General features: G+C 44.7%; 2 protein-coding genes across 3 annotated transcripts in view; one reads left to right on the forward strand and one right to left on the reverse strand.

The window, feature by feature from the left end:
* SLC13A5 (solute carrier family 13 member 5) overlaps positions 1 to 21,109 on the reverse strand; it is an 86,541-nt gene that overhangs the window by 65,245 nt on the left and 187 nt on the right. The window lies entirely within an intron of this gene.
* XAF1 (XIAP associated factor 1) lies at positions 1,514 to 20,904 on the forward strand. 2 transcript variants are annotated; one of them, XM_058431488.1, is made up of 6 exons: positions 1,514 to 1,701; positions 3,659 to 3,794; positions 5,427 to 5,622; positions 7,178 to 7,263; positions 15,950 to 16,291; positions 18,379 to 20,904. In XM_058431488.1, the coding sequence occupies exons 2-6, from the start codon at positions 3,762 to 3,764 to the stop codon at positions 18,433 to 18,435; spliced, it is 714 nt and encodes a 237-aa protein (XP_058287471.1). In that variant the 5' UTR covers positions 1,514 to 1,701; positions 3,659 to 3,761; the 3' UTR covers positions 18,436 to 20,904. The 2 variants fall into 2 exon arrangements, with proteins under 2 accessions (XP_058287471.1, XP_031994459.1); XM_032138568.2 differs by lacking the exons at positions 1,514 to 1,701; positions 3,659 to 3,794; positions 5,427 to 5,622 and adding an exon at positions 6,931 to 7,060.

Here is a 21,109-nt window from a genome sequence, read left to right on the forward strand (position 1 = left end):
TGCAATCTCGGCTCACCGCAACCTCCACCTCCTGGGTTCAAGCGATTCTCTTGCCTCAGCCTCCTGAGTAGCTGGGATTATAGGCATGCACTACCACACCCAGCTAATTTCTGTATTTTTAGTAGAGACGGGGTTTCACCATGTTGGTCAGCCTGGTCTCGAACTCCTGACCTCGTGATCCACCCACCTCGGCCTCCCAAAGTGCTGGGATTACAGGCATGAGCCACCGCGCCCAGCCCACTCATTTTTCATTCTTGGTATTGACAGACTGCCCAGAGACAGGAGTGGGTAGCGAGGGTCAGAAGGATTAAGGAGCTTGCCTAGCCGATGAGGAAGGGAACAAGATAAGATGCAAACCTCAGTCTCTGACTCTCAGCCAAGTGCTCCCTACCCCAACTAGCTGTCAAATGAGGTGGATGGGCTCTCGGTCAGGTGCATAGACACCTGAGTCATATCAGCCTGGTGTGAATCCCAGCTTTGATGTCGAGCGATTCACCTAGCCTCTCTCTGCCTCCATTTTCTCTCTTTTTTTTTTTCATTTTTCTTTTTTAAGGCAGAGTCTCACTCTGTCACTGCCTCTGTTTCCATAGCAAAACGAAGTTAATAATGCTTATATGAGGGATTAAAACGAAGTCAATGCCTAGTTAATGCTTAGAATGGTGCCTGGAACATAGACAATGTTGAAACAGTCCTTCATTCTTCCCTCCTATCACTGTGATCATCAGTACCACCACACACTGCTTCTCATTTAGTGCCTGAATTTTAGAGCCTGCCTGGAGGCTGGAGCCCTGCCTGGACATTTCGCTTAATCTTGTTATCCTCCTCAGAGAGCCGGCACCCACCCCACTGGCAGACTCCACGGGAATTCTCTGGGCCTGCTTGTCATCACTCCAGATGTTGTTTAGAGTTCTTCTGTTAGCACAGCTGTTTCTAGGGTCTGGAAAAACTCTAAGGACCCCGGAGAGGATACACACCAGATTGGGTCTGGGCTCACACCACCCTGCATCCCCGGAGCCTCCCTGGACGCTGTTTGCAAAGTCCTCACCGCCTGGAGGTCCAGGAGCCATTTTCAGGGAACAGCATTCAAGCTCAACACTGCAAGTTCCCTCTTTCCTGCAGGGGAGAACCAGAAGGGAGCCAGAGATGGGGGAGAAGGGTGGGAGGTGGATGGTCTGGAAAAGGGATGGAGACCCAGACAGAGCGAAGCCAGCCAGCCAGGGTGAGGGAACAAGCTGCTGTGCTGCCCAGGAGAGGCCTGGCCTCAGGCTACCACCCTCAGGGAGGTAGACACGGCTGTGACAGCAGCAAAAATGACGGCCAAGGGCGACAGCAGGGGCTGGCCATGCTGTAAAGGGGCTTCCTGGGAGGGTCCAGCCACAGGAATCAACCGGGAATCCTGAGCCGAGAATTCTGAAGATCTCCTCCCTCCCTGAGGCTGTGGGCTGGGCCGTCGGAAGACTTTCAGTTTTGTTTCCTTGCCTGCAAGAAACGAAACTCAACCGAAAGACTCCAGAGAGCCGACCATGGAAGGAGACTTCTCGGTGTGCAGGAACTGGTGAGAAAGCGCTTTCTCCAGCGGCAGACCCGAGCTGGCAAGGGAGAGACGCAGACGAGATAGGGCTGTTTCTGAAGGGAGCAGAAAATGGTTCCTGCATAAAAACACTTAGGAGGACAAGCAGCTGGAGGCCGTGGGCCCCAACGGTAGGAGGGTTTAAACTTGGTAATCTCTGGGTGAGGGTGGGCAGCATTACCTGCACTTCACTGCAGCCCCTTCCCCCCAAATGTTAGGCTTTCTGGGACAGTTCTGAAGCCGAATAGCCCGGCCAGTGGTCCCAACTGGGCTACTCATACTTGTGAGACCTTGGGTCCTAATTTGGGGTTCTGATACTATGACCTTCACACCCATCTGTGAAAGAAAGGCTCCCACGGAGATTCTCCAGGACTACTCTCACCCTCCTTGGAAAGGGAGCCGTGGGGCAGGGCAGGGAGGACAGAGCAGGAGGCTGGGACCACACCTCTAACCGGGGGGCAAAATCTGACCCGTCGAAAAGCCCCATTCTCAAAGCTCCCTACCTGTGGCAGGGACCTGGGTGGAACCTCCCCAGAGGGCTTTGCTACAGCCAGACCCTTCGAGTACTCTGGTTTCTCAATCAGCCCAGGAAGAGCAGGGGGAGAAGGGACCAGGCCAGGCAGAGGAGAGAGAACAGAGGAAGGGAAGATGCTGCTGCCTGTGGGCCCGCTGTGTGCAGAGCAGAAGCAAAGAGCTTGTTCAGATCAAGAGGAGTGAGGCTTTGACAGTCCCTCTCCGAGCACGTCCCATGTGACAGGAACATGGGCATGTAACTCTTCTCATCCTCTGGGCCTTTACGGCTACGGCCACCCCATTTCCCTTCTCCCGAGCTGCCACAAGCAAGAGCTGATGGAAATGAAAGGGGTCATTTTTTTCTTTCTTCTTCTTTTTTTAAGATGGAGTTTCACTTCTTTTTGCCCAGGCTGGAGTGCAATGGCACGATCTCAGCTCACTGCAACCTCCACCTCTCAGGTTCAAGTGATTCTTCTGCCTCAGCCTCCCGAGTAGCTGGGATTACAGGCGTGAGCCACCATGCCCGGCTAATTTTGTATTTTTTTAGTAGAGATGAGGTCTCACCATGTTGGCCAGGCTCGTCTCTAACTCCTGACCTCAGGTGATCCACCCACCTCAGCCTCCCAAAGTGCTGGGATTAGAGGTGTGAGCCACCACACTTGGCTAATTTTGTATTTTTTAGTAGAGATGGGGTTTCTCCATGTTGGTCAGGCTGGTCTTGAATTCCCGACCTCAGGTGATCCGCCCGCCTCGGCCTCCCAGAGTGCTGGGATTACAGGCGTGAGCCACCACGCCCAGCCGAAAGGGGCGCTTGTTGGCAAAGAGGATGGTTAGAGAAAAACGCCCTGCCCAGGAAGGGGGAGGCTCAGAACCCTTCCTTCATTGTGGTCTCCAGGAAGAACCTCAGAGTCTCTGTGAGTTAGTGCAGGTGAACCTGAAGGCAGGGGAGACTTGGGAAGCTCTCGCTTTGGAGATTCTGGAAGTTGGCATGGCCGTGGCAGGAAGCATGAGCATAGCAGGGCTGCGTTCCTAACACTGTGGACCAAACAGGGGCACCAGAAAACAAGAAAAAAGATTCAACAGAGTTTGGTACTTCTCTTGAATTAGTTGAATTGAAATAATTTAATTATTTACATTATTTAAAATGGAATGCTTCATTTTAAAAACAGCCTTATAGAGGTATAATTGACCTACAATAAACCTCACATTTTAAAGGGTAGCAGTTGATAAGTTTTGGCCTGTGTTATATGCATCCATGAAACACCATCCCCATAATTGAGATGATGAAGCTCCCTGTCACCCTGAAAGCTCCCCTATGTACCTTTGTAATTGCTGCTTCCCATGCCCCACCCCAGCAATGTAAGAGCTCTGTAGAATGTCCTTATTCTTATTAGATGCTGCTGCACTGTTCTGATTTTGGACCCACACAGGGAGTGTGGGGCAGGTGGTGTCATCATCATCACATGTTCAGTGCTTAAGGCTTCTGGAGATCTAGCCCTGGGTGTGAAATGCAGCTCCATGTTTTATAATATGAAAATAAGTCTATTTTCCTATCCCCCCATCTTGACCCTGTAGCAAAACACATGTAGCCTCTGCCCACTTCGCCCTCCACGAGGCTTACTGCCTGCGGTTACTGGTCCTGTGCCCAGAGTGTGAGGAGCCTGTCCCCAGGGAAAACATGGAGGAGCACCGCAAGGTTGAGCACCAGCAGGTGAGGAGGCGGCAGGGAGGATGGGATCTGGGAGTCGGGGCGAGGGTGCAGTCCTGCCTGCAGGAGAGATGGGGTCTGGGAGTCAGGGAGAGTGTTCCGTTCTCCCTGCAGGAGAGATGGGGTCTGGGAGTCAGGGAGTGGGTCCAGTCCTGCCTGCAGGAGAGATGGGGTCTGAGAGTTGGGGGACAAGGGTCCAGTCTTCCCTGCAGGTGAGATAGGGTCTGGGAGTCAAGGTGGGTGTTCAGTCTTCCATGCAGGTGAGATGGGGTCTGGGAAGGGCAAGTGTTCCTTCCTCCCTGCAGGAAAGATGGGGTCTGGGAGTCAGGGAGTGGGCCCAGTCCTCCCTGCAGGAGAGATGGGGTCTGGAAGTTGGGTGAGGGCTGCAGACTTAAGGCAAGGGTCCAGTCCCCCAGGCAGAGGCTCACTTGAGGGCCATGAGAAGTCATTTAGCCTCTCCACACAAGGCCCCATGGAAAGGAAATGTTAATCCTGCCTTTTTCATGCTAAGCTGAGTCTACCTCCAGTTCTCCCATTTCCAGTCCTTTCCCTACAGGCTTATAGGCAAGAGGTTCTGGTTTCAGGAAAGACTGGCTGTTGTCTTGAGATGTGTAAAGAGAGGATGTGAGAAAGGAAGGTCCTGGAAGGCAGTCAGATGGAGCCCTGTTTCCCGCCTTTCCATGTCCATTCCTCCTGGGGCCCCTGATCTGTCTCTCTGGAGATACTCAGGCTCAGGCAGCCATTGCCAACTCAGACTGGTCTGGCAAACACTTCTTGAACACTGGGCTGGGTGCTAGAGAGACACTGAGGTAGCCACACCGGATCCCTGCCCTCTGGGAGTTCACAGACCCAAACCGTGTGTGTGTGTGTGTGTGTGTGTGTGTGTGTGTGTGTGTTTAGGTTGAGTATACGATGTGTCAGCAGAGCGTGCAGAAGTCCTCGCTGGAGTTTCATGAGGTAAGAGCCCCATGTGATTTCTCCTTTACAGCCAAATAGACCAACCTGAGAAAAGGAGAGGAAGGGGAAAGGGGAGGCCAGTAATAGAGATTTCCACCTGACCACTCTTTTCACCCCATTAGGCTCAGAGAGCAATGGAGAACTAGCCCACCACATAACACAGGTCTTCCTGTCCCCCGGATACTGATCAGAAGGGCTTTCCATGGTCCATGAGTCCATCAGAGCTCAGATCCCCCGAGGGCAGTCCCCCACTCTGACCCTTCTCATCTGCTTTCTCATACTGGCCCCAATACCCTAGGCAGATGGGCACAAGTCCTTGATCTGCCTACAGTCAAAGAGGCCAGTGATCGGCCAGGTGCAGTGGCTCATGCCTATAATCCCAGCACTTTGGGAGGCTGAGGCAGGCGGACCACAAGGTCAGGAGTTCGAGACCAGCCTGACCAACATGGTGAAACCCCGTCTCTACTAAAAATACAAAAATTAGCTGGACGTGGTGGCACACGCCTGTAGTCCCAGCCACTGGGGAGGCTGAGGCAGGAGAATCGCTTGAACCCGGGAGGCGGAGGTTGCAGTGAGCCAAGATCAAGCCACTGCACTCCAGCCTGGGCGACACAGTGAGACTCTGTCTCAAAAAAAAAAAAAGGCCAATGATCATGCCCTTCCTGCTACCTCCCACAGGCCAATGAGTGCCAGGAGCGCCCTGTTGAGTGTAAGTTCTGTGAACTGGACATGCAGCTCAGCAAGCTGGAGCTCCATGAGTCCTACTGTGGCAGCCGGACAGAGCCCTGCCCAGGCTGTGGCCAGTTCATCATGCGCCGCATGCTTGCCCAGCACACAGATGTCTGTCGGAGTGAACAGGCCCAGCTCGGGAAAGGTGAGCACACAAACGGGGGCGGAAGAGAGACGTTCCAAGGGCCAGAGCCTTTCCTGGATGGGATGCAAGGAAGGGAAGCTCCCAACAGGACGGATGACAAGTGTATTTGCTGTATAGGTCTCAGTTCTTCTGGCTATTCTAATTCTAAACCATGCCTCAGAGTGGCCTTCCAGTGTGTCTGCTGTGGTCTTCAAATGACTGGTCCAGGGAGACCAGGAGGCCGGGGCTACAGCCTAGCTACCACAAAGGTGAGTAAAGAGGCCATGGAGAAGGCTAGGCGGGGGTGGCTCATGCCTATAATCCCAGCACTTTGGGAGGCCGAGGCAGGCAGATCACCTGAGGTCGGGAGTTCGAGACCACCTTGACCAACATGGAGAAACCCTGTCTCTACTAAAAATACAAAATTAGCCGGGCGTGGTGGCGGACGCCTGTAGTCCCAGCTACTTGGGAGACTGAGGCAGGAGAATCGCTTGAACCCGGGAGGCAGAGGTTGCAGTGAGTCGAGATCGTGCCATTGCACTCCAGCCTGGGCAACAAGAGCAAAACTCTGTCTCCAAAAAAAAAAAAAAAGAGAGAGAGCATGGGGAGTCCTAGGAAACAGGAGGCTTTCTTTGAGCACCTCTAGCACAATCCTAACCTGGCAGAGATCCATTGCATCCTTTTACAGATGAGAAACCTACACACAGAATAAAGCAGGTGCTTGCTAGAGGTAGAAATAAGACTGGACTCCCACATTTCCTGGCACCGAATCTAGGGCTTTTTCCATTATCAGCAATGGCCAGAAGGGAGCTAGCGATAGCTCCTGGCCTGGGGGCCTATGTATTGGCTCCCTGGTACCATTTTATGTTCACTTGACTCACTCACCTCTTTATGAGGGTGTATTTACTGTCACACAACCATCAGTGTGACAGATCCTTTGGTATCTTTGCTAGTTGTTTTGGTAACATGGTAACATGGGAGAGAGCCTAAAACTCCCCAGACAGTAACGTTCTCCTGATAAACAATCTACCCAAAGGCAAAACTGGCCAATGAAAACCTGGAAAGTGTGAGAGTCATGTACATTTCCTTCATCCCAGCATGGCTGGACGTCAGCAGAATCAAACACAGTCTTCAACCCCACTTCAGTGCAACACAACACAACACAACACAGCTTCAACACTGTCAACAAAGATGTGTTCAGCCAACACCTGGTCTGATCACAGAGCCTGGAAACTGGTGGAACGAAAGAGCACAGTCAGACTGGAGAGGGTTGGCATCCGTGGCTACAGCTCCATTTATCTCCTTAGAAACCAGCCCTGTTCCAGGAAAATGTCTCTCCATTACGGCTGCTGCTGCCCTGAGTGCACATCTGTGGCCGTAAAGGAAATGATGTGGGTGACTCGGCCAAGAGTTACCTGTGTGGTCAAGGATGTTGGCAGCGCAGGAAAGTCAAGGCCAGGCAGGTCCGGGGGGCGGTTCATGCTCATGAGCACAGGCCACGTAGGCAGTTGTGGGAGAGCTGGGCTAGCCATTGACAAGGACAATAATGTGTGGTGTTGTCTCTCTGCTTATTCAGGGAAAAGAATTTCAGCTCCTGAAATGGAAATCTACTGTAATTATTGCAACCAAATGATTCCAGAAAATAAGTATTTCCACCATATGGTGAGTAGCAATTAGTAACTTTCTAATGGTGCCAATAGTTGGTCCGCATTCTGAAAAGTGTGATAGGAAAGACAGATTCTGGGCCCAATTTTACATAGCATAGATATTAAAGGGCCCCATATTTATTTTTTGCTTTGTTCAAAAAGATAGTTTAGTGACTTGCTTAGGCTAATCAAGCAGACACAACTAGTCTTCATTTGTGCCCAGCCCTTCAAAGGGGCCTCCCTTACCACTCCCAACACCCCCTGATCACCTCTGACCATCTCCAGCCTTCATGGCCTGGACATTGCAATTTGGTCCTCAATAGGGCCTGTCTTACTGTTTTCTGTCCCATGTGGGAGTCTGCTCTATTAGACTGTGAGCTTCCTGCAAAACTGAATGACTTTTATCATTTTCCTGACATCAGAGCTTGGTGCAAAAAGAGGACTCTGTAGAGACGCAGTTATGTGATTGACTGACTGACTGATTTTGCCTGGGAACACTCAGGCTCTTCCCTCCATAGCCCTAAGCACCTTTTAGTGCATTGCTGTGCCAAGTTGCTCCCTTCTTTTGCACAGAATGAAGTATTTCTCCTTTGGGAAACTTATCAAGGCTTCTCTCCAAAGAACTCTTCTCCTTCTCCTTGGGCAGAAAGTTGTTTACCTTTCTTAACACTTCAGTTCCTAAAACTACAGAATATCAAAACTAAAGAAACCATAGAGATGATCCAGCTTTTAGCTCTTTTTTTTTTTTCTTTTTACTATTGTGGTAAACCACATATAGTGTAAAATTTGCCATCACTATAGAGACATTTGGTACATTCACAATGTTGTGCAATCTGGTTCTAGAATATTTTCATCATTCCAGAAAGAAATCCTATACCCATTAGCAGATACTATCCATTCCCTCATCTTCCCAGTTACTGGCAACCACTAATCTGCTTTCTATCTCTATGGATTTGTCTATTCTGGACATTTCACATCAATGGAGTCATATAATATGTGGTCTTACGTAACTATCTTCTTTCACTTACTATAACATTTTCAAGGTTCACCCGTGTTGTAGTTGTGGCATGTATCAGCTTTTCATTCCTTTTAATGGCCTTTTCTTTTTTGGGGGGTGGGGGTACAGGGTCTCACTCTGTTGCCCAGGCTGGAATGCAGTGGTGTGATCTCGGATCACTGCAACCTCTGCCTCCCGGGTTCAAGCGATTCTCCTGCCTCAGCCTCCAGAGTAGCTGGGACTACAGGCGCCTGCCACCACGCCCGGCTAATTTTTGTATTTTTTTTTTAGTAGAGACGGGGTTTTACCATGTTGGCCAGGCCAGTCTCAAACTCCTGACCTCAGGTGATCCGCCTTCCTCGGCCTCCCAAAGTTAATGGCCCTTTTACGGTCATCCACATTTTGTTTCTCTACTTGTTGGTAAACATTCGGATTGTTTCCACCTTTCAGCTCTTTGCTTTTTGAAGTGCAGTCTGTGGACCAGCTGCATCAGCATCACCTAGAATCCTGTTAGAAATGCAGAATCTCAGGCCCTCCCCCTAGAAATGCTAAATCAGAATATGCAGGGTCACACGATTTCCCAGGCATTTCAAGTCTGAGATGGGCTGCCCCAGCCACGGGATTCTCAGCCTCGGCTGTACATGGAAATCACCTACTGACTTGTTTTCCTTAGTACTGATGTTTATTCGATTCTGTAAGTGGTCCATGTCTTCTGTTTGAGTGAGAAAATACTTGGTGAACACCAAAACAAGAGTGAAGCTGAGGCCGGGCGCGGTGGCTCACGCTTGTAATCCCAGCACTTTGGGAGGCTGAGGCGGGCGGATCACGAGGTCAGGAGATCGAGACCACGGTGAAACCCCGTCTCTACTAAAAATACAAAAAATTAGCCGGGCGTGGTGGTGGGCGCCTGTAGTCCCAGCTACTCGGAGAGGCTGAGGCAGGAGAATTGCTTGAACCCGGGAGGCGGAGCTTGCAGTGAGCCGAGATTGCGCCACTGCACTCCAGCCTGGGCGACAGAGCGAGACTCCGTCTCAAAAAAAAAAAAGAAAAAACAAGAGTGAAGCTGACTACTTCCCTTCAAATGTCCAGCCTGGCAACCAAGGCACCTACACACTTATTTGAAGGCTACAGGGAAGTGGGGAGCTCCAAAACACATGGAACTGGATTTGTGCTCAGAAACTCTGAATTTTAGTTCTGCTCTGCCCCTTACTGGCTGTGTAACCTCTCTGAGCTTCTTTCTTCTTTTGAGGAAAATGGGGATAATGGTTTATCTCCTTGTTCAGGAAAAGAAGACATCCACAACCAGGCAACACCAGATCTATCTCCTTGGCAGCATCCACATTCACTTACTTTGCCTTCCCAACTCTTAACCATAGAGGAGCTTTCTATGTGCCTCTCTAAAGCCTATCCCCACCTACTCGTATACTATATCCTCTCTTTTTGCCTACACAGGGTCACACAAGTTTTTTGCTACACGGCTCCAGCAATTCTTCCCTCTCTGTCCTGCAACAGAGAGAGGTTAAATGAGCTGTACACACAGGCAACAACAAAGTCTCAAAATTCTAGGATGTCCTAACATTTCTTACAATGTTTTTAAAGGGGTACCACTATTGAATATTTATATATCAATGGTGAATCTTTGGCCTTGCACGAAAAGAATTTTTTTTTTAATTTTGAAAATTAGGATTGAAATCATATATACTAGGTGGTTTTGTGGTTTTCAGTCTTTAACTTTTTATTAATATGACCCAAAGCCAGAAAAACATGAAATACTTCTGATCCCATTTCCTATAAGCTACGATCTTGTTTCTTTGTTCCCCTCCGTAGAAAAACATTTGAACTAGTTGTCTGTAAGTCACTGCCTCCATGTTTTCTTCTCCCATTCTTATTCCCATTCCAGTCTGGGTCTCCATTGTAACCAAATCTGCTCTTGTCAAAATCAATGACCTCTGCATTGCTAAATCCAATGCTCAGTTCTCAGTCCTCAATTTATCGGGGGCATTTACTGCTCATCACTCCCTCTTCCTCAGTGCACTTTCTCAGCTTGTAGGGTACCACACTCTCATGGTTTTCAATGACCTTGGTGGTCTCTCATTCTCTACCTCCCCAACCTCTTAATTTTGGGGCCCCAGGGCTTAGTCTCTGGTCTCTTTTCTACCTATATTCACTGCCTTGATTATTTCATCCTACCTCCTGATTTTTAAAAATGCCATATGTAAGGCCAGGCGTGGTGGCTCATGCCTGTAATCCCAGCACTTTGGGAGGCCGAGGCGGGAGGATCACAAGGTCAGGAGATCGAGACCATCCTGGCCAACACAGTGAAATCTCGTCGCTACTAAGAATACAAAAAATTAGCCGAGTGTGGTGGTGGGTGACTGTAGTCCCAGCTACTCGGGAGGCTGAGGCAGGAGAATGGCGTGAACCCAGGAGGCGAAGCTTGCAGTGAGCCGAGATCGCGCCACTACACTCCAGCCTGGGCGACAGAGTGAGACTCCATCTCAAAAAATAAATAAATATAAGAAATAAAAAAGAAGCCATATGTAGTCAGACACTTCCAAATTTATATCTCAGTCTGGGCTTTTCTCCCCAAACTCTAGATTTGTCTATTACTATTTACTGGATCTTCACTTGAATGCTTGATAGACATCTTAAATGTAACACATCTGAAATGGAATCCTCTCTGCCACAACTTGGCCCATCTCAGTTGATGGCAACTCTATCCTTCCAGTTGTTCAGGCCAAAATCTCAGGTTCACTCTTGACTTCTCTTTCCCTCCGTGTTGCTACCCTGGTATGAACCATCATCCTCTCTAGCCCAGATGCTGCAGCAGTCTCCTAAATGGCCTTCCTACTTCTCACCTTGCCCCCTACAGTCTATTCTCATCACAGAGGTCAACGTGATCCCTTAAAAATACAAGTCAGATTGTTTGGCTCCTCTGTTCAGATCTCTGTACTGATTCTTGCCCCATTTTATGCAAACTCAAAACTACAGTAGCCTTAGAGATCTACATCATCTTTGCCTCCTTTCTTACCTCATCGCCTCTTTGATCTCATGTACTACTCCTGTTCAGCTCACTGACCTCCTGATTGTTTCTTGAGCATACCATGCCTTAGGGCCTTTTCACTGGCTACTGCCTCTGGCTGGAAGCTACCTCCTCACCTTCCCCACCTTATTCCAGGGGCTAACTCTCTCACTTCTCTCAAGTCTTTGCCCAGATGGCACCTTCTCAAGGAGATGTACCACAACAACCTATTTAAAATTGCAACCCCCTCTCCATCACTTATTTACCAACCCCTTACCTTCTTCTATTATTTTTTTTCCATAGCATTTGCCAACTTCTAACATATCATCTAATTTGCTTACTTATTATGGCCCTTGTTAATTGTCTCCCACCACCTCAGAAAAACTATAAGCCCCACTGGTCCCCTTCATGCTAACTACTCCCCAGACACAAATACTCTACTTTCACTTTTAGCTGTTTCTTCTGGTAATCACCTTCATATGTCTAAAGCACCTTCTTATATTTTTTCCAATTTTAGACATTACCTATTGACTCATAAGGATTTAGGAATATAGATTTCACTTTTTTTATACCACCCATCCCACACACACACCTCCAAAGTTCTTCACTTCATCCTTCCAATTTATTGATTTCACTCATTCTGGTTAAATAAATATTCAGTATTACATTAGTATAACCATGTAAACATTATAAATGGTTTTCCACATGAACTATGATTATGTGTGCTTTCTCCTACAACTTTTTGTTTTCCCTGGACTTGATAATTGCTTCAGTTTTTCATTTGTTTCACTTTCTAGGTACCTATCACTAAATCATCCCTAAAATTCTCTACCAGATCTGAAAATTCCCCTGAGTATGACTAAACACATCAGATAGTCTATCCATTTCATTTTGGGAGCATGTTATGCCCCAGGCTTGATGATTAGCTGTTGGTCTGGAATTTCTTCCACTCTCTCCATGGTTGGAGTTCTGATTCCCAAATCTCACATCTCATCTTTCTCTTTCTTAGGTTACTCCTTGTTTGATCGAACATATCCTCAAATAGTTTCTTGAGAAAGAAAGCATGAGAGGCAAATTTTTTAGGCCTTATATGTCTGAAAATGATAGCTTGGGTGGCTATAGAATCTATTGACCGTTTTAATTTGTTTTTTAAAAATTTTATTACAATTCTGATTTGGCTACTGTATACATGTATTAGAAGATCACTCTGTATTCTATAAGTATGTATCATTATTACTTGTCCACTAAAAATAAAATAAAATTGATTACAAAACTTTCAAACAAATATGACAGTAGAAAGTTAATACAACAAACGTTCATGTATTTACTCCCCAGATACAACAGTTGTTGTTCTAAACAAGGTGAATAAAAAGAAATCTACTCTTAGGTACATTACAGGTAAAAGGCAAAGGTTGATTTCTTTGAAATCAACCGAAGAAGATTACAAGCAAAGGAATGGCAGTTAGGCTAAAAGCAAATATATCAACAGCAATAATAAAAGTGGGTATGCAGTGGAATAATCTTCAAAGTGCTAAGAGAAAATAGCTGTTAACGTGTGGAAATCAAAAGTTTTCCAGACTTAAACTATTCTTTGTTTTTTTTTTTCTAAAGTACGTTAAAGCAAATCCAAGACATCCTGTTATTTCACCGTCATTCTTTAATATCTCAAAAATACAGTCGTTTTCTTAATCACAATGCCTTTATCACTCTCAATGACATTAACAATAATTTTCCCCCATCGTTTTGGGGCCTTGCATTTACCACTCTTGTTCATTACTACTGCTGGTGCTGCTGCTGCTTGCTTCTCCTTTGTCTTCTATTGGATTAAGCAAGATTTCTTTATTCTCTTTCTTCTTTTCTACTGATTAGGCAATTTTACATTTATTTCTATCATTTCAGTAGTTACCCTTAACATTTTAATATAAATACTTGACTTAAATAAAGTCTAAAGTTAGTCATTATCTCTACTCTCCTTACAAACAGTATATAGATTTGAGAACGTTAATACTGATCGTCTACTCCTATCTTACATGAAAATGCTGCCAGAATTTTGTTTCATTTTGCTTTCATACTACCCCCTTTACTGATTATTGTTGTTATTTATGTAACTCATGCCTGTTTAGATATACTCACACAATTTTGGTTTTGCTTTTTTGTTTCTTTTTTTTTTTTTTTTTTGAGACAGAGTATCACTCTGTTGCCCAGGCTTGAGTGCAGTGGCACGATCTTGGCTCACTGCAGCCTTCACCTCCTGGGTTCAAGCAGTTCTCCTGCCTCAGCCTCTCAAGTAGCTGGTACTACAGGTGTGTGCTACCATGTCTGGCTAATTTTTGTATTTTTAGTAAAGATGGGTTTTTCCATGTTGGCCAAGCTGGTCTCGAACTCCTGACCTCACATAATCTGCCCACCTTGGCCTCCCAAAGTGCTAGGATTACAGGTATCAGCTACTGTGCCCAACTGGATATACTCACAAGTTTACCCTTCCCTTTGCTGACATTCTTCCTTGGATCCTAAGCTTTCCTTCTGGGTATGATTTCTCTCTTCCTGAAATATATCTCAGTAGTTTCTTCACCAAGAACCTTGAGTAGTAAATCGTTAGTTGCCTGAAAATACACTTTTTGTTTTTTGCATCCATGAATGATAGTTTAGCTGGATATCAAAATCTAGATAACAGCTATTTTCTCTTATCATTTTGAAGATTATTCCACTGCCATCCCACTTCTGTTACTGCTGTTGATGTATTTTCTTCCAGCCTAATTGCCATTCCTTTGTACGTAATCTTTATATTTGGTTGATTTCAAGATCCTCTTTGCCTTTTACCTGTAATGTGTTTAAGAGTAGTTTTATTTTTATTCATTCTGTTCAGAACAATGTACTCAAATGTGTTTGCTTTTCTCCTGCTCAAGATTTCTCTTTCCTTAATATAAAGATTTATGTCACTAATCAGGTCTGAAAATTCTCATCTATTATCTCTTTGAATTCCCAACATTCCCCAACTCTCCCACATTCTCTCAACTCTCCTTCTGGAACATAACACATGTGTATTAAGCATTCTCATTCTAGCTTCATGACTTTCTTTTTTTTTCATGACTCTCTTTTTTTTTTTCATTTCTCTCTTTTAATAGCCTTATGTCTCTTAACCTTTCACATTTTTCTCTATTTCTATCTCCTATATTCTGGGTAATTTCCTGAAATTATCTCCAAGTTCATTCATTCTTTCTTGGCCAAATCTAATCTGCTGTTTTTAGCCCATCCATTTAGGTTCAATACCTGCATTTTTCATGTCTAGAAGTTCAATTTATCTTTCTTTCAAGTTTGCCTATTTTTGTTCTCACTACAAAAAAAAATGATAGGTATGTGAAGTGATGGGTATGTTAATTAGCTTGATTTAATCATCCCACAATGTATACATATATTAAAATACCACATTGTACCCCATAAATATATAAAGTTATTATTTGTTTATTACAAATTAGAAAATTTCAAATTTACCTGTTCTGTTTTTCATGAGGTGTTATTCTTTTCCTGGATTTAATCATTTTTAATTAATTTATTTTACAGTCTCTATCCTATAGTTGCATTACCTGAACTTCTTGGAGGCTAATCTGACTACTTTTGCGTCTGTGACTCTTACTCAAGGTGGATTGCTTCCTTGTGTGTTTGTAATTTTGGATTGTGAGTTTCTATCTGGTGGGACTCTACCTATGAGGATTCTCTATGACCTATTTTGAGGCTATTGTCCCTCCAGAGGAATTTTGTGATTGCTTCTGCCAGACATCTCAATGTTTATGTTAATTCTTCTGCTCAGGGATTCCCAGACCATGAGGCTAAAGTAAATCCTAATCCCAAACACGGGAATGGCATGGACCTGTGATTTTGAGTTTTCAGGGACGTGAGTTTTCGTCTCCACACTCAGATACTGACCCAAGAAGGAAAAGCTTCCTTGCCACTTTCCTTTTCTCATTAGCTGATACTTTTCCTCTTGCCCACTATAATTTACCCTTTAAAGTTTCCAGCTTTATGCAGGGTCAATAGAGTCTTACTTCCAATTCCCCACCTGTGTGGATGGGACTTTCCTCTCACCCAAGCCCCTAGTTACAAAGTTGACCCTACATCTCCCATAAGCAGTGTCAACTCCTGGGCTTAACCAGTCCATTTGTGCTTCTATAACAGGATGCCACAGACAGAGTAACAATAAAGGACAGAAATTTATTTCGAACAGCTCTGAAGACTGGGAAGTTCAGATCAAGGCACCACCATTTGGTGTCTGTTGAGGGCCTTCTTGCTGCCTCCTAGCATAGTAGAAAGCAAAAGAGTAGAAGGCTGTAGCCAAATGCTTCATGAAGCCTCTTTTATGAGGACCCTAATCCCATTAAAAAGGGAGGAGCTTTCATGATCTAATCACCCCCAAAGACCCCACCTCTTAATACCATCACATTGGCAGCACCTGAATTTTGGAGGAGACACATTCAAACCATAGCAACCAGTCAGACCTTCATTCCTGGAATGCAAAATTTTCTTTCTGTCCTGCAAAGCCAGCTATTAAATTGAATGTCTGTCACATTTTTTACAGCATCTAAAAGTGTTTACAGTGGGAAGTTTTTGTGTTATCTAGTCTACTGTATTTTCTGACCATTAAAGCTGAAGTCATTTTAAAATTTGATACATTATTCACAATTGCAGGGTAAATGTTGTCCAGACTCAGAGTTTAAGGAACACTTTCCTGTTGGAAAGCCAAAAATTCTTCCTTCATCTCTTCCAAGTCAAGCTGCTGAGAATCAAACTTCCACGATGGAGAAAGATGTTCGTCCAAAGACAAGAAGTATAAACAGATTTCCTCTTCATTCTGAAAGTTCATCAAAGAAAGCACCAAGAAGCAAAAACAAAACCTTGGATCCACTTTTGATGTCAGAGCCCAAGCCCAGGACCAACTCCCCTAGAGGAGATAAAGCAGCCTATGACATTCTGAGGAGATGTTCTCAGTGTGGCATCCTGCTTCCCCTGCCGATCCTAAATCAACATCAGGTACTTAGCCTCTGTTCTCTGCTTACCTTGCTGTGAACCATCCACACAGTGTCTTAAAAAAATCCAAGATCTGAAAGATATTCACAAATGTTGTGGCTGAAAAGGCCCTTTTCTCTTACTCCCACTTCTTTGGGTGCCCAAATGCACTCTCTCATAGCACTTACCACCTGTTTATTTGCATCACCTCCAAGAGACTGAGTCACCTTTGACTCAAGCCAAGTCTTTGAAGGTAGAGCGAGGTCCCTCTTCTCTGTGTCTCCAGCTTCTAGGCCAGGGATTGATTCGGAGCAAGTGCTCCAATACTGTTGATTAAATGAATGAAGCAGAGGATACCCAGTCTATCTCTCTCATGGTGTAGATATGGCACTGAGGCCCAGAGATGAGATGTCTTGGTCAAGATCCTAAGCCAGTTGGTGGCTTACCTCCAGCAGATCAAGGTTTGCTTCAAGAAGATCAGGGTTTATAGGCATCTCCCTGAATATCCTGATTTTTATGTCCTAGGTTATTTTCTAGTAAAAATAACAACTGGCATTAGAGGTTGTTAACCATTGTGTGCCAGTTACAATACAGAGCTCTTTATAATCTTCATCATAAACAATAGGCATGCATTTTATCCCCATTTTACAGATAAGGTAAAGTAGCTTCCCAAGGACTATACAATTAGAAGGTGGCAGTATCCAGCCTGAGTCCACATGTATATAGCTCCAAAGTTTATGCTCTTAAGCTCCAGACTAAATGTCTCACTTAAAAAAAATTTTTTTTTTCAAAATACATAAGTACTAGACTTTGTTGGAGCTAGTTGATATAATATCATATAAAGAAGTATAAAAGCAAAGCTAACCCTACTTCCCCAACCCCATACCCTGAGATACCAATTTGGACAGTCTTAGGGGCATCTTTTCAAAGCTCTATCTTTGCGTATACAAACCTAAACAAGTTTTTACTTGTTTCTTTTTCCACACATATTATCTTACTATACTTATTACTCTGCCACTTGCCTTTTTCACTTAGTATATTATGCATGCTCCTTACAAAAGACTTACTAGGCCAAAACCTTTTTTTCTAACTTCCTTATGCATCATGTATGCATATAAGCATATAATTTTACAAAAATGGGCTAATTTCATATTTGCTGGGGGTGTTACTAGTGCCATTTTTCCTTGCCTCCCACGATTTGGTATATTTCCTTTCATAATTTTCTCCATCCTTATATAACAGAGATGCCAGATTTAGCAAATAAAAATACAGGACGTTCAGTCAAATTTGAATTTCAGAGAAACAAAGAATTGTTTTTAGTATAAGTATGTTCCATGCAATGATTGTTTTGCTGAAATTAAAATTTAACTGGGGCACCCTGTATTTTATTTAGCAATTTCTTATATAACCACATACAAACATACACATTTGGAGTCCTGTTATATACATTTTTTTACCTTTCTTTTTTTTTTTTTTTTTTTTTGACAGAGTCTCGCTCTGTCACCCAGGCTGGAATGCAGTGGCGGAATCCTGCTCACTGCGATCTCTGCCTCCCAGGTTGAAGCGATTCTCCTGCCTCAGTCTCCTGAGTAGCTGGGATTACAGGCACCCACCACCACACCCAGCTAATTTTTGCATTTTAGTAGAGATGGAGTTTCACCATGTTATCCAGGCTCGTCTTGAAATCCTGACCTCAGGTGATCCACCTGCTTCAGACTCCCAAAGTGCTGGAATTACAGGGCATGAGGCACCATGCCTGGCCAACATTTCTTTACATCCTAATGTAAATTCAGCAATACCCAAGGAAATCCCTGCAAGCCAAACAGTGTGGCTTATTTTTATTTTTATTAATGGCTGCCTAAGATTCCATGGTGTGAGTGTTCTCCCATCTGTCCCTCCACCCAGTGATAGCAACAGGCCCCTGTTAAACTTTGCTGCAAGCCTCCTATACTTCTGGCTCAGTGGGCTCCTGACCTTTTCTATGCCATTACACTCCAGTCTTTGGGCAGGGCTCATGCTCTGTAACAAGGGACAGCAATATCCAGAGATATTCTAGGAGCTACCACTTCCTACTTTAACCATATCAAACTTTCTTTATATCCATTTCTTAGGAGAAATGCCGGTGGTTAGCTTCACCGAAAGGAAAACAAGTGAGAAATTTCACCTAGATTTGGAAAAGAAAAGGTACTACAAATTCAAAAGATTTCACTTTTAACACTGGCTTTCCTGCCTACTTGCTGTGGTGGTCTTGTGAAAAGTGATGGGTTTTGTTCGTTGGGCTTTAAAAGAAAAGATTTGGCAGAACTAAAAACAAAACCCACGTATCATCTCAATAGATACAGAAAAGCCTTGATAATATTCAACTTGACTTCATGTTAAAAACCCTCAGCAAACCAGGTGATGAAGGAACATACCTCAAAATAATAAGAGCCATCTATGACAAAACCACAGCCAACGTCATACTGAATGAGCAAAAGCTGGAAGCACTACCCTTGAGAACTAGAACAAAGCACTTCAGTCCTATTCAACATAGTACTGGAAGTCCTCGCCAGAGCAATCAGGCAAGAGAAAGAAAAGGCAACCAAAAAGGAAGAGAGGAAGTCGAAGTATCTCTGTTTGCAGATGATATGATTCTATACCTAGAAAACCCCATGGTCTTGTCCCAAAAGCTCCTAGATCTAATAAACAACTTCAGCTAGCTTTCAGGAGACAAAAATCAGTAGCATTTTTATACACCAACGGCATCCAAGCTGAGAGCCAAATCAAGAGCGCAATCCCATTCACAATTGCCACAAAAAGAATGAAATACCTAGGAATACAGCTAACCAGGGATATGAAAGATCTCTACAACAAAAATTACAAAACACTGCTGAAAGAAATCAGAGATGACACAAATGGAAAAACATTCCATGCTCATGGATAGGAAGAATCAATATTGTTAAAATGGCCATACTACCCAAAGCAATTTATAGATTCAATGCTGTTCCTGTCAAACTACCAATAACATTCTTCACAGAATCAGAAAAAAAAAATGCTTTAAAATTTATTTGGAACCAAAAAAGAGCCCAAAAAGCCAAAGCAATCTTAAGCAAAAAGAACAAAGCTGAAGGCATCACATTACCCAACTTCAAACTATACTACAGGGCTACAGTAACCAAAACTGCATGATACTGGTACAAAAGCATGGTGCTGGTACAAAAGCAGACACATAGATCAATGGAACATAATAGCCCAGAAATAAAGCTACGCACCTACAATCATCTAATCTTTAACAAAGTTGACAAAAATACACAATGGGTAAAGAATTTCCCATTCAGTAAGTGGTACTGGGATAACTAGCTAGCCATATGCAGAAGACTGAAACTGAACCCCTTCCTTACACCATACGCAAAAATCAACTCAAGATGGATTAAAGACTTAAATGTAAAACCCCAAACTATAAAAACTCTGGAAGATAACCTAGGCAATACCATTCTGGACATAGGAACGGACAAAGATTTCATGACAAAGATCCCAAAAGCAGTTATAACAAAAGCAAAAATTGACAAATGGGACATGATTAAACAGAACTACCATTTGACTCAGCAGTCCCATTATTGGTTATATACCCAAAGGAATCTAAATCATTCTGTCACAAAGACATATATACACAAATGTTCACAGCAGCACTATTCACAATAGCAAAGTCAGGGAATCAAACTAAATGTCCATCAGTGGTAGAATGGATAAAGAAAATGTGGCGGCCGGGCGTGGTGGCTCACGCCTGTAATCCCAGCACTTTGGGAGGCTGAGGCGGGTGGTTCACCTGAGGTCAGGAGTTTGAGACCAGCCTGGCCAACATGGCAAAACCCAGTCTCCGCTAAAAATACGAAAATTAGCCAGGTGTGGTGGCAAGCGCCTGTCATCCCAGCTACTTGGGAGGCCTAGGCGGGAGAATCGCCTGAACCTGGAAGGTGGTGGTTGCAGTGAGCCAAGATCATGCCACTGCACTCCAGCCTGGGCGACCGAGCGAGACTCTCCCTTAAAAAAAAAAAAAAAAAAAGAAAATGTGGCACATACACACCATGGAATACTATGCAGCCATAAAAAAGAATGGGATCATGTCCTGTGCAGCAACATGGATGGAGCTGGAAGCCATTATCCTAAATGAACTCACTCAGAAACAGAAAACCAAATACCACATGTTCTCACTTATAAGTAGAAGCTAAACATTGAGTACACATGGATACAAAGAAGGGAACCACAGACAATGGGGCCTACCTGAGGTTGGAGCATGGAAGGAGGGTGAGGATCGAAAAACTACCTATCTGGTACTATGCTTTTTATCTGGATGATGAAATAATCTGTACAACAAACCCTCGTGACATGCAATTTACCTACATAGCAAGCCTGCACCTGTGCCCCTGAACCTAAAAAAAAAAAGTTAAAAGAAAAACGTTTGGATTATTTTCCTTCTTTCGAACAAAGACATTGGTTTGCCCAAGGACTACAAATAAACCAACGGGAAAAAAGAAAGGCTCCAGTTTTGTCTGAAAATTCTGATTAAGCCTCTGGGCCCTATGGCCTGGAGAACCTGGAGAATCCTACACCCACAGAACCCAGCTTTGTCCCCAAAGAATAAAAACGCCACTCTAAAAGCCGCTCTTCCACCTTTCTTTGGGTTCCGCACTGGTTTTCCAGGGCCAGGGATGGCAGCAGCCGGGACCCCAGGATGAGGGCAGTGCCCAGGGAAAGGAGAGCAGAAGATGTTCAGGGAGGGAGAAAGAAATGAGGCTGGGACAGTGGATAAGGGCCAGGTGAAGGGCAGAGGGGCGGCTTCTGAAGGCTTCGGGCAGGGAGAGT

The sequence above is a fragment of the Hylobates moloch genome, unplaced genomic scaffold (assembly GCF_009828535.3).
Source record: "Hylobates moloch isolate HMO894 unplaced genomic scaffold, HMol_V3 SCAFFOLD_19, whole genome shotgun sequence".
NCBI lineage: Eukaryota > Metazoa > Chordata > Mammalia > Primates > Hylobatidae > Hylobates > Hylobates moloch.